The sequence below is a fragment of the Urocampus carinirostris genome, chromosome 1 (genome assembly GCF_059441175.1).
Source record: "Urocampus carinirostris isolate Australia breed hairy pipefish chromosome 1, RoL_Ucar_1.0, whole genome shotgun sequence".
Classification (NCBI taxonomy): Eukaryota; Metazoa; Chordata; class Actinopteri; order Syngnathiformes; family Syngnathidae; genus Urocampus; species Urocampus carinirostris.
The window spans coordinates 12869104-12883239 of record NC_142349.1 but is presented as its reverse complement, the minus strand read 5'-3'; the positions used below and the strand labels follow the sequence as shown (position 1 = coordinate 12883239).

At 39.3% G+C, this 14136-nt stretch overlaps 1 protein-coding gene across 11 annotated transcripts in view; it reads left to right on the top strand.

The window, feature by feature from the left end:
• LOC148373607 (receptor-type tyrosine-protein phosphatase F-like) overlaps positions 1–14136 on the top strand; it is a 317971-nt gene that overhangs the window by 267001 nt on the left and 36834 nt on the right. For 7 of the 11 annotated variants that reach the window (XM_088327232.1, XM_088327216.1, XM_088327256.1 and 4 more), the window contains 3 exons: positions 1891–2003; positions 7627–7659; positions 10230–10327. In XM_088327232.1, coding sequence (XP_088183358.1) covers positions 1891–2003; positions 7627–7659; positions 10230–10327 — 244 coding nt within the window. The remainder of the gene's footprint in view (positions 1–1890; positions 2004–7626; positions 7660–10229; positions 10328–14136) is intronic. The other 4 variants (XM_088327280.1, XM_088327246.1, XM_088327289.1 and 1 more) reach the window with 1 other exon arrangement.

The following is a 14136-nucleotide window of genomic DNA, read 5'->3' as shown; positions in this document are numbered from 1 at the left end:
CAAGCAAGGAGATGGTTTCCGCGGGCCAAAAAGTTGCAAAAAAGCACTCTAGACATACTAGGCTAACTGAGACGCCAGAATTTGTTTTTAACATTATGAGTGAAAGTCAAGCGGAAAACAGATACTGTGAAAATTATTTGCAAATAAGATTTGACCTTAACGACCAGATGACATTGTTAATGTTATTCCAAAACGGATAAAGAATCTGTTTGTCAGAAGACAAGAACTGCACTCAAGGAAAGGTCACGACAGTAGTCCACCGGAAACCAAAATCTCTTTTATCTCATTTATCTAATTCTTCTGGTACTTAGGATGGGAGAGTAACCGTATCAGTGCCGATAACAGCCTCTTTTTTGTAACTATTTGTACTTACAATGGTGGCCAATACCAGTGTGGGCCAGTGTTCCTTCTAAGCTGCGCGCGTGCGCAATTGCGCACTGCTCGCACATTCTCGGCGCACAAGAAAATCTAGCCAGCGCACAAAAATGAAGGCTCAAAATTACTTATTAAGAAGCGACTTAAGTCAAAGTTACAGTGCATGAAGGTAAAAATACACAGGTTCCCCTGACGTTGTGTCCTAAATGCAGTATTTGGAAGTCAATGTCAAAGTAGAACGAAGTTGAGTAAAGTCAGTAGAGTATGTCGAGAACCGGCTTCTTCGGCTCGGCTCACTAAAAAGGGTTCTAAACGGCTCTTCAGGTTGTTTTTGCTTCTTTAATCCCAACATGACCAAATATTAAGTAAGATTATGCACAAAATGATTTAAAGGAAGGGGAGAACAGAACAAAAAAGAAAAAAATACCAAAATGAAAAAGTAGTGAAAAGCCGAGAAAAAAAGAAACAAAAAGAAGAGAAAAAAAAGGAAAAATTTAGAAAAAAAGCCAGAAAAAAAGAAAAGAAAGAAATGTAGGAAAAAAGTAAATAGAGAACAAAAAGAAAAAAGTAACAGCTTGGAAAAAATAAACAATGATATATTTTTTAAAGGAATTAGAAAAGGAAGTAGAAAAAAAACACCGAAAAAAGAATAAAAAGTTTGTGTTGCATTCAAATAATTTCCAATTATATCAAGTGAATCGTGTTGCCAACATTGTACTTCCACAAAAAAAATGTGATTAAGTACAGTTCTGTATCTTACAACCGACTAAATAAGCCCCAAAAATGTTAATATTATGCGACAGAATATATCAGGAAATAAAAATAAATGGATATCTTGTGAAAGAATTGTAAGTACAAACGACGTATGTAGGCCGTACAACCTTTGCAATAGTACATGAGTCAATTCATTCAAAAGAGAAAAATAATTTTGCATTGCCGGAAACTCAGCAAAATGTAACTTGATGTCAAGTTTTGGACATGTTTGATAATTAATTATCTTGCCACACTTGGGATTATGGTGACTCACTGTTGTTTCAAGCATTGCTCACCTACTTTGTGTGAACACTCAGACCCGTGGAAAATTAGATGGAACATTGGTGTGGGCTGCCCTCTAATGGCTGTAATACCATCTAATATTCGAAATTTTAAATTAAAGTATAATTATATCACCACATTTCTTATTATTTAAAAAAAATACAATGGTTTCATAAGCAGTGAGTGTAGGTAGATACTTTATGTGTCTTTATAACAAAGTATGGAACATTTTTAAATTATAATTCTTTTAACAATGTTATTTATATAGTTACTGAATTTTCTAAGAAACGTTTCCCTTCTCGATATGTCAATCAGGGTGCTTCACAGTGAAATTGTCGGCCCTGTTTTCTCAGCGTGTCACAAAGAGAAATAATTGGTGTCACTCTCAAACATGTCATCATTTCCACTTAAGTGGACAAATGGCTCCTCGCAGCAAGGCACCCCTTTAATGTTGTTGTTTTTGTTTGTCTTTCTCCGCAGGAAGCGGGCGTCGCCTCTTCCCAAGGACGAGCACTCGGGTGGAGTGAAAGACTCCCTGCTGGCCAACTCGTCCGACCCCGTGGAGATGAGACGACTCAACTACCAAACGCCAGGTAGCGTACAGTCTTCACCTGTTACGCGTGTTCTCAACATACGGTCACAACAAATAACAGAAGCTGCATATTACAACACACTTCCAAATACAGGGTTCATTCTAGTGCTCAAAAACTTTAAATTGCTCAAATATTAATGTTGTTTTCAAGGATTGAAAAGTGCTTGAATTTTTGGGTGTAAACACTTAATGAACCCTTCAAACAATTTAGACAAGAATGGGATTGAAAACAAACTAAGGTGTCTTGCAGGTAAATTTTTTATTTATTTTTTTTTTATTTTTTTTTTTTCAATTGGCACAGTCAAGGTTGCCAACTCAAAGCTTCGGAAATATAATTCAACCGCAAAACCTTTTCACATGTTTTAAGATGCAAAACTGAAGGCCGTATCCCACCTAGAGGCAACAATTTGAAAAGGGTGGAGAAGGTAGCAAATATTCATGCCAGTCTGTGTTCATTCGAGGTTACCTTATTTGTGTTTTAATGTTTTTTCTGGTTGCCAGGAAATGTTGGAAGTAGGATCCAAACTCAAAGATGGATATGTTCAAACTTTTTTTTGAAATAAAGGCCACATAAAGAAAAGTGGAAGCCTTCGGTGGCTTTGAGGTAGGGCACCCGCCCTGAGACTGGGAGGTCACTGGTTCGCTCCTCAGTTTTGCAACATTGGTACCCATTGTCTCCCTGCTTGGCACTTGACGTTAAGGGGTTGGAGTTGGGGGGCTCGGTCACTTAATGACTCCTAACGGCAAGTGTTGCGACACATTGGATGGGTGGAACTATTGTCTCATCATTTACCGTACACAGTTGCACGTGTGTGTATGATCAGGGATGAGGGAAGGAAAAAGATGAAGATACAAAAAGTGAAACAATTGTTTCTTCTGTTTTGTGTCCAATCACAACCCAGGTAGTTTTTGATTGTTTTAAAACAAAACGTTGAATTTAATCTTTCTGCAACAGTTGATAAGAGCACCCTGAAAAAATATTCTTTTGTCATACATCTTCTGTAGATTATGCATACCGGACTGTAATGCGCATTATATTGAAACTACTGTACGAATTACCTTGCCTATTAGGCTATAACCGTTGGGATCTTTATACACTTATGGCATATACTGTAATAGTGCAATCAGCAATGATTAAACACTGATGCATTGGGAATGGAATCCGGATCGCGGCAGTATGGGCACCGTCATTTTACCACTAGACCACCAGTGATTCAAATCACATAGTAAAAGGCATGAGAGCTTATCTCATCATCATACTATTTTGACGCTGATATGTATTGTACAATCCAAATCAAGCGGTGTGTCAGTAACCCTTCTGTTTAATATGTAAACATACATAAAAGAGCTTGAATATTTTTTTGTTGATAGCCTCTCTGTTTTCTGTGTCTGTCTATTGCAACATAATTGGCTCATAGGAGAAGAAGTGAAGAGACAGTTTAACCTATGCAAATCAATGTTTCTGGCACCGTGAGTAAACACGGTGCGATATCGGGATGAGCTCTATCAACTTTTTGTATGTTGTCTGTACCGGTTGTAGATTAGTTGTAAAGTGACTGTGCCCTCACAGCCACAACCCTGGTGCGATGACCAATTGATCAATTATTGCTCAGATAAACCTCGTGTAGTAATGCAAACCTATAAATACTGCATGCATTTTCAACTTTACCCAGCATTTATAAAGCGCATTGGGTTGTAAGGTGTATTTTCAAATGTATGGACAATTTTTACATTTTACTTGTACTTATATTATTGTTATTGCAGCTACAATCATATGTTGCACTTAAAACCCCAAACCTTACCAACCACAACCTGGGTATACCTCAAGTAGATTAGTAAACTACTTCCCAGAGCACACAGTTGGAAAATGTACTATATATTGTGTCGTATGTCCTGTATTGCTTTTGTATTACTTAAGTCAAGTCAAGTCATGTTTGTTTGTTTAGCCCTCAATCACAAAGAGTTTCAAAGGGCTGCACAGACCACAGATTATTGCAAACCACAGACTATTATGACGCCATCCCCTGATCTAAAACCAAAATGAGGGCAAATGATAAACAGATATTGTCAACATAAAATATAGGTTATTAACATGCTATAGAATAGAAGTGTGTTTTAAGCTTAGATTTAAGCATTTCCACTGAGGTTGCAGATGGAATCTCAGGGGGAAGAGCATTCCACAGCACCAACGCCCGAATAGAGAACGCTGTTGAACCTGCAGTTCTCTTCATTCTTGGGATCACTAGTAGACCAGCATTTTCAGAGCAAAGGCTATAGGGGGAAATTAAATCTGAAAGATATGAGGGAGCAAGTCAATGTGTTAGCATTAAGCTCATTTGCACTTTTATTTAGTATCATTTTAGGGTTTGGACTGATCTCGTGCATATACACTTTATTGTCAATGTCTACCCATGAGGCATGTTGAAATGTAAATTTGATTCCTTTTTACGTCAAGTACATCTATGGAAATCGACAAATAAAATTGACTTTCACTTTTAGCGCGCCTTACAGTACGGAAAATAGGATACTTTCGAGGGATTGTGAGGAACGGATGAAAGGTTGCAAATTGATCCAGAGCCATCGTTTTGACACCTCTCCTCATTTGCTTGCAAGCCTAAACAAAAACCGTCTTTGACCGCAGCAAATTCGAAGCACGGCTAGTGGATCATATCTGTACAATATGTTTCATTTGTGAGCGTATTTTCCTCCTCTGCATCCTTCGTGAGAAGCAAAACCTGAGACTTGGAAGCAAACGTTTCCTTATGTCCGTGCCTCTTCCTTCCTTTCCCATCCGTGCCTCCCTCGTCCCTCCCCCGTCGGCCCCCGCCACTGTCTGCTTTCATCCCTCCAACTGGTAATGAGTCGTGCTGCCACTGGTATCAAGGTGAGCTAGGTGGAGAGAACAATGGAAGTGAGAGAAAATGTCAACCCGGGAACACGCACGCATTCATGCATGTGCGTGTATGTGCATTCTTCTCACAGGTTTTTAAAGAGCACATTCTCTCACACACACACACAGCCGCTTTGAACCCCTGCAGAGGAATTAAGCAGCTCGGCGCTCTAAAAGATCCCCGTTCGCCCCTCCTCCCGCTCCTCCTCTCTTTCCCTTTTGTCTTCTGTTTTGCCTCTTGTTGGATAATTTCTCTTTTTTTTTTCTTCTCGCCCTCCCCAACGCCTCCTCCCATTCCCCGAACGTCGACATTTATCACAGTCATTTCCCGCGTCGTTTCAAAGAGAGGCGTTTATTGTCAAATGTTCGGCAAGCTGCGCGGATCTTCAGCTGCTGTTTCTCGCTCTCTTCTCTCTTGATTGCCCACTTTCCCTCACACCTACTTTTGATTATAATTGTTGACAAATACTCAGGCATCAGGTCCTTCGTTTAGCATACTAAAGGTGTAAAAAGTAAACACATCCTTCTTCATGGCAATTAGTTTACAATGTGTTTCATATGTTTACTATGACATTTGATTTGTGCAGCCCAATTGACAAATATGTACTCTTTTCACAAAGCAAGTAAAAAAAAAAACAATCATTATCATCATGTGGTTGCACTCGTCTGCACACCCGCTGAGAAGAAGTGGGGTTATATCTAATATGGCTAGTGATATGTATTTCGCACCGTTTGATAGCACTTTTTAACAGATACGTATTCATCTATTGTATGGACCTGTATGAAATTTGGAACTGTATAACTCTCTGCCGCTATCTCCTGGCTTAAAGTCATAAACGCAGCCTTAGTCTGCTTGTTCATGATGCGCGTGCAAGTACGTGCATTTCTGAGACCCATTTGGATGAATTATTGTTTTTTCTTCTTTTCTTTTGCGGGATTTCGGTCGGCGTTTGGACTATACTGTAAATAGGCCTATTTTAAATTGAATCATTTTCATGCTACACTAACAAATGGAAAGGAAATCAAACCAAGCATGAAGTTACTCTCCCCCCACATCACCTATCCTGCGATCCTCCTACCTGTTCCAAACAGTTTTTCTTTAAAAGTAACATAAAAACAGATAGGTGCAATGGGAAACAAAAGTCTAAGGGCTCATTGAACTCAGGTAGGCATTGTTGAAAAATACTTAATAAAGGAAATATTAACTTTCAACTTTTAAGGACATATCAAATTAGGCACCGCACTTTTAACTATTCAGTACACACTGATAACAACATCAGGTTCTAATACTTGACTTGACATATCGCCACAAACACAGCAGCCAATGCCAGTATCGCAAGTGGTTGCATACTTCTAAACCTAAATTGCAATTCCCCTTATAATAATAATAATAATAATTTCCTTGTATTGTCATTCTGTGTAACAATGTACACAGAACGAAATGTCGATTGCACCTGACCCGTTGTAGCGAGCCGATGTTATCAAGTGATAATAAACCTAACAGTACAGCGCGGCACCTATTTACTCACAGCAAGAAAGTCAATGTTGCATAAAAACAAAGATAATGTGTGCAAACGTTACCTATAATAAAATTTGCTAGTGTACCACATTATTGGCAATTGACCATGACGTGGACGTTTGCTACCAGTTTCGGATGAGAGACAAATAGGGAATATAAGATCGAACTAACAAAAATATTGAAAAAATTCTGAAAAAAACTAAATTTAAAAAAAAAAAATCCAGTGCACAAATTGTTATGTAGTGTACACAATTTCAAATGATTGAAAAATGTAAAATCCAGGGAGAAAAATATAAGTCGACAGGTATGTGCTTGTACGTACTGAATCTAGTGATCCCTTAACATATGGCCTAGTATCTACTTAATACCGATACCTGATATCAGTACTCACCCATCTATTTTCATACCTTAGAAATTATCTGTTTTTTGCTGAACTTACTGTGTTATGCAGTTTAGTCGTAAAAAAAGTGTCTGATTAATCTTGAACTCAGCCAAATGTAGACTTATTGTCCAAACATGTTTTTCTACTTCCCCTCCTTATTTTGAATTTGATTCATACAATTTAATGGTTTATATTGTGAATATTCTGGTCGTTTTGTAGTGGGAAATCTATTATAAGGCTGCTTTTTGTGTGACATTAATGAGAGTAGATTGTTTCTCCTCTGCAATAGCCATACTTTTACCTGCAACACTAGACAGATGCCAAGCTGCTTCATGTTTGTTTACAAAGGAAATATTCTGTTTGTTAAATAGCGTGAAATACATTAAATCAGGGTTGTCAAGCTCGGTATGGCTCTTGGGCCATATCCAAACTCTCTGTTCTCAGGTGGGCCTGATCAGTAAGTTTCCATATACTTTTTTTAGCTTTGTTTTTCAGTATTATGCCTTAACCTGCATTAGTAACCTACCCTACAAATTACAATCAAGGTTGACAAGTGAATGCAGTTTTATACCTAAACCAACTCACCACGCTATACAAACTCAACACTGCCCTATAGCGGCAGGAGAAAGCATTTGGTTTGCATACATTTAAAATTGAGAATTTTGATAGAAATTACCTATAGAAATAACCTAGACACACATAATCAGCAATCTATAGCGGGCCAGATGTGATAGGACGAACGTGTATGACATGCCTGCATTAAATGTACTGTCATCATTGAGCAACTTTTCTTCTCTACCTCCTTCCTCCGCAACTCTCCTTTCTTCCCACAGGTCCCAGCACACACCGCAGCCCCAGCACGCCAAGTTAGTCTGCTGTGTCACTCTAAGCCCCGTCCCCCTGTCCCTACACCACAGCAGTACAGTTCCAATTGGGAAAATTCCGTCGCCTGTGTTTTCATTTATTTACCAGAACTGGCGATTGTTAATCAAATATTTAACTGGTCGATTTGGAGCCGCTGAACTGTACTGCTAGTTGGTAACCGGTGTTAATTGTGATTCTTGTTTGCATTTTACGTTCCTCCCATCTCAGTCCGCATTGAATCCTGCACCCTGTGTTATCAGAAAACATCATGAACAGACGACCGTACACGTGTTGTACACGAACCTGCCTATTTTCCATCTTCACTCTCCATTTCATCCGTACCAGGGCTCGTCAGGCCACGGAAAGGAGGATGTTAACGTCCTGCTTTTAATTGGCTTCATTGCTGAGGCGCCGTTGCGTGAAGACGTTTCAGTTAGCAGACCGTGTTCTTTGAGCGGCTCAGCGCTTTGAGTACAAAAGGAGATTTCTAACGAGATAATGAGTTAGAAGCCCTGCAAAAAGTTAAGGTTGTCATCGGCTAGCCAAGGGCTGAGCTGCTCTGTTTTCATTTACTGTAAACTAGTAGAAGAGGGGTGGGAAATCAAGGCGGATCATGCAAGTTTCCTTGGGCACGGGTGGGATCAGAAAACACAGTTTTTAATCAAGCAACATGTCTCTCCTCATCTAAGGTATTTTTTTCCACAATAATATGTTTATAAACACGTCATTTTGTGTAATTAATAACAGCTCAGCTGGTGCAGCCTGTGGCTCTCCACCGGAAAGGATTTTGCAAGCTTTGTGACTGTAAACAGCTTTTCTCAGCCTTTTTTCCACTATCGTATACCTGGTGGAACATTTTTGTCGAATCAAGTCCCCCCTGTGCTTCATTTATAATCTTTGATATCGTGTACTACAAATTGTCCCATTGCTATTTTTTAAGGATTGTTTTATTTTTCTACACGGACATTGTCTATTACTTAATACCTACTTGTAGTAAAAAAAAAAGCAGTCATTCATAAAAAGAACAATATTGATTTGAAGTATGAGCAAAAATGTACTTGTATGTTTGGAAACTTGCATTTATTTTGCATACCATGAGGCTTATCTAGAGGTAGAGATCGCTCCAGCGGGTACCCCCAATAATCAAAAACTTTGCGAAAAGCTGGGCAGAAACAAGAGAAAAAAAAATCTGCAGATTGGTCACTTTGATTAGTTTGTAATTTTCTTTGTGTTTTGTAGCGCTCGTGTTTGGTTGCTTTACACAACATAACTGAATATAGTGTCAATTATTACACAGTATGGCTTTAATTTGTGCTATAATTTCGAATTGTCTGATATCCAGGCGGTTAAGAGATCCATGAACCATAATGGCAGATTACATATAATGTGACTCATTTTATTCATATTTCAATATTCATGTCTATTCATTTGATTGTCTATTTTGTTGTAAGATTTTCTATATATATTTTTCCTTAAATGAGGAAACGTTATGTGTACAATATTTAACAGGAAAAGAAATACTAATTACGTAAACGTATTCATTTTCCTGTTGTTCAGTTAAAATATTAGAAAATCTTATTTTACCAGAACAATAATTTAAATAGATAAATGAATAAGAAACTTAAAATGAGCTCAATTATCGTAAATGGCATATCATTTCACACATTTAACTGCGTTAATTCTAAAATTTAGAAAAAAAAAGGAAAATAATCATCAATAATAACATGGCACATGTATACCCATTTTGAATAATATTATTTTACTTGAAAAATAATCTCCTACCTTACTAAAGAAATAAACATCTTGTTTTCTAATTTGACATACCCGCTTAGAATGAGTCAATGTCAAAATAGAATGGCCCGCATTTGAGAAGCACTTCTGTTAAACAATCGTAAGAGAATTACTTCATGACACGTGTGCTGCATTTAAGTGTTTGGGTTTTTGCCCGTGTTTATCAATGTGCAGCACAGCATTTTAAAACGCATCTTTGACCGTGTTGAAGGTGATAGATAGGCAAGCTCGATGATGAACTCCGTGCCGTTTTTCTGATCTCACTATTTCCCGGCGATGTGTTTTAAGCCAAGATCAAAGGCGCATGAGGGAATTTGCGCTAACAGATTAGTAATAAATCGCCCTTATAACTCTCGAAAGCAGCACAAGCGGATGGCGGGGCGGAGGGCTCAGCGGGGGTGCGCCTCACTTGTCTGAGAGTAATCCAGGCCAGGCGCTCCAGGCTGCTCCAAAGGATGCTCTATTGTAAGAAGAGATATTTTCAAAGAAATGAGTTCTGGCGGGTGACCAGTCACTTTTTTCTCCCCCTGTGAAATGGGAGTGTGACTGATCCGTTGAGACTTGTGGGGTTTTTCACTCCTTCGCCTTCGTTCTCTCCGTAGCCGCGTTGGCTACTGAGCCCCCAAATCTACAGAAGCATGCCTTTCACTCCCCACCCCACACTCATTTGTACGCACTCGCCTTGTGCCTCGTCACACGAAACATCAACGCCACCTCATGGTCTCAGGTCTTGTGACATACCTACCTGTTCTTACACGTTTTTCCTCATTTCTTCTTTTAGGGATGCGAGAGCACCCGCCCATTCCCGTGGCAAGCCTTGGCGACCACATTGAACACCTCAAGGCCAACGACGGCCTTCGCTTCTCTCAAGAGTATGAGGTAAGGTGCCTGACAACGCAATGGATAGGGAATGATGGCGGAGTCTTCCTGGGAATAAGGGCTGGGTTACGAAACTATTTGGGTTCCATTTTGATCCACAAGTTGTTGATTCAATGCGACATTATTGGGCCTGAAAAAGTCTAGCCCGAACATGACCAATTACTTGATTTGCACGACCGAGCCTGAAGCAACCCAAAATGTCAGTTCAGGGTGTCCCCGGCCCACTGCCCGAAGATTGCTGGGATGGGCTCCACGACCGACCCTACTGAAGATAAGCGGTGCAGCTGATGAGATGAGAAGAGATGGTCAACAGGAACATATAAATATTGTTCAATAACAAAGACATTATCAAACTCAGTGAATTCTTAATTAAATTACGTTTGGCAATACTTTAATGATTGAATGCATTTTGTTCCCGAAATATTTCCATCAGTATCAAAGTAGTTTTAACACTAACGTGGATGCACCACAAAAGCTTTAGCTCAATACTTAACCCTAGGTTTGTTTTTTGTTTTTTTAATTTATTCAGTAGTTTTTTTTTTTAGTTTAATAGTTCTTGCTGCGGCGCAGTGGTTAGCGCGTGTGCGGCACAGTTCTAAGGTCGTGGGAACCTCATGTGTGGGTTCAAATCCAGCTACCGGACTTCCTGTGCAGCGTTTGTATGTTCTCCCTGTGCTTGCGTGGGTTTCCTCCGGGCACTCTGGTTTCCTCCCACATTCCAAAGACATGCATTTCAGGTGGATTGGCCGGTCCAAATTGTCCCTAGGTGTGAATGAGCAAGCGAGTTGTCTGTCCTTGTGTGCCCTGCGACTGGCTGGCAACCAGTTCAGGGTGTCCCCTGCCCACTGCCCGATGATTGCTGGGATGGGCTCCAGCAGCCCCGCGACCCTACTGAGGATAAGCGGTGCAGTTAATGAGATGAGATGAGTTCTTGCTGCGATAACAAAAAATCAGGCCTTTAGTTTTAATGTTTAGTTATACAGCAATCAATTTCTTTCATTGTTTATAATTGTAAATCAATATTCGTAAACAGACAGTTTTATATTGCATGTATTTGTTGGTCTTGTACTTTAATATTCCTGTTAACATTTTTTTTCCTCAAAAATATGAAAATGTAAATAAAACAAGCCTATTCAAATACATTTTCTGGAAAATCATTTGGAATATTGCAGATCTGTTTCCAATTTCAATTTGATAATTATATTTGACATTATTATTATCAAATAGCCCTGCAATTGGCTGGCAACCAATTCAGGGTGTCCCCTGCCCACTGCCCGGAGATGGCTGGGATGGGCTCCAGCCCCCCCGCGACCCTAATGAGGATAAGCGGTACGGCTGATGAGATGAGATGCGATATTATCAAATAATATATATATATATATATATATATATATATATATATATAACCAGCTCGGTGCCCTTGGGGTAGGGCGCCCGCTCCGAAACTGGGAGGTTGCTGATTCGAGCCTCGGCTGGGTCATACCTAAGACTTACAATATTGAAACCCATGGCCTCCCTGCTTGGCGCTCGGCATTAGGGGTTGTAATTGGGGGGTTTGGTCACCTAATGACTCCCAACGAGATTTTATCAATCTCCCAGAAAGTCAAAAATGTGAATGTGTTCTTGATTCTAGCCACCTCGCACTAGGGGGATATGGCTCCGGTAAAAAAAAAAAATATATATATATATATATATATATATATATATATATATATATATATATATGTATATATGTATATATGTATATTATTAGTATTTTTAGTATTATTTGATATCAGATTATAATTAGGCAAATGGGTCAGAAAAGAATTGCATTTTTCGTTTCTTTTGTTTACGCCTAGCCTTACTAATAATATCAACATGCTGTGATTTTTTTTTTAGCACTAATTCTGGCGAAACAGCGTAAAGAGTAAACATACAAAATGACCAACTCATGTTACTTGCGTGAATGTATTCTGGATTTAAATGATTTAACCCAAACTAAGCTAAAATCAGACTCATCATTAAGCTCTCGTTTTGGCATTTGAAAACATGTTAGGGAATATTAGCTAACTGTTGCAGCAAAAGCCTAGATGGTAAGGCGCCCGCTTTGAGACTGGGAGGTCGGTGGTTCGCGCCCCGGCCGAGTCATTCCTAAGACTTAAAAAGTGGTCGGCGGCGCCCTCTGTTGGCTGCGGCTGCATCGGCTCGCTACAACGGGTCAGGTGCAATCGACATTTCGTTCTGTGTACATTGTTACACAGAATGACAATACAAGGAAATTATTATTATTATTATTATTATTATAAAAACAAACATCTGTCTTATTGTACAGCAACAACCCCAAGATGCCACAAGAGGGTGTCCAAGTGATACCTTTGTTGCTGTTAATAAATAGTAAAATAAATTAAAAAAGGGTAGGTTTTGAATTCACAAATATGTGCAGATTGAGTAAAAACCTTCACCACTAAACCTACCTCCACCCTATTTTGAAGTGGGCATGTTTCCGGGGAGTTTGTGCCACTTTGATCCGGACCTGGCATAATTACATTAAAGGATGCTACATACTGCTTTTTTCTCCCTTTTTTCTTCCCTTTCTATTTGAACCAAAACAAGCAGGTGGTAAGAACAAGTAATCCCTCGCATATGAATGTGCACAATTTATGATTCAACCCGGCAGGGGATCACCTCTCTTTCCGGATCACAAATTAGCATTTAAAGTGGCGCATAGCTTGGGAGAGCAGCAAGATGTCCATACCTAGAATAAAACACCAGGATCTCGCTTTTTCCCGTTGATTCGTTTATTTGCTAAACACTTCAGTCTCTCGGGGAACCTTGAGTGACAAGCTGGATTTAGAGAAAGGGCCTCTTGAAACAAGCCATTTAGAATTGTCCCCTCTATAATTTTCAGTAAGATAAAAAAAAAGTCTAATTTTGAATTATTACTCTAAAGGTAGCGGTAGTAGCTGTAAAAAATAAATACCAACAGTTCTCAAAATATACACATCCAAATGGCACTGCCCTGTTGACAGCGTGTTAGTGTAAGCCAGAGGTTCTCAACTGGTCTGACTTCAGGAACCACCATCCAACCCGAACTATAGGATGAACCCAAATAAAATTAAAATAAAGATCCACGTCGTAAATGTATTGAATTAAAGTATTGTGCATGATAAGCAAGACATAAGAAAATATATTAACTTTATTTTTAAATACATAATGACCAGTAAAACCTAAACAACTTTAATTTATAATATTCACCTTGATGGGTCCATGTGTATTGCTTAGCGCCTCCTCACATAAAACTTAATTTATTAAAAAAGTAAACAATATTGATTCAAATAATACGCAGACAAACATGTAATACATATATTGGTTCCCTTAGCCACTGGTGTCTTTAGGGCACCACTTTCTGTGGTGCGTCTTGGGCAAGTATAGCCTAACCTTACCAGTCATTTTCTGTGGTGTGAAATGCCGGGTATCGACTCGCATGTGCAGTTACTGTTAAGCAATGTAGTTGAATCCCCGGGAGTTTTTCCTTAGCATTATTTTACTAAAGCAAATGCCTGTTACCTGCTTAAACGGGTCCACAACCCGTTTTAAAGTCACAACCCCGACTGGTGTAAAAGCCCCAGCCAGTAAAGTCCGACAGCCGACTCAGCTCAGGCAATGTTGAGCTATAGAAAAGCAGGCGTGAACACCCTGATGCCCGTCAGATGGTGCAACAGCCCGCACACAGCACGACATTGTTGGTGGCACTTTCTCACCATGACCCTTTGCTGTTAAAACCAATTCACCCTTAAAATGGATTCAAATTAAACAAGTGTCTTTTG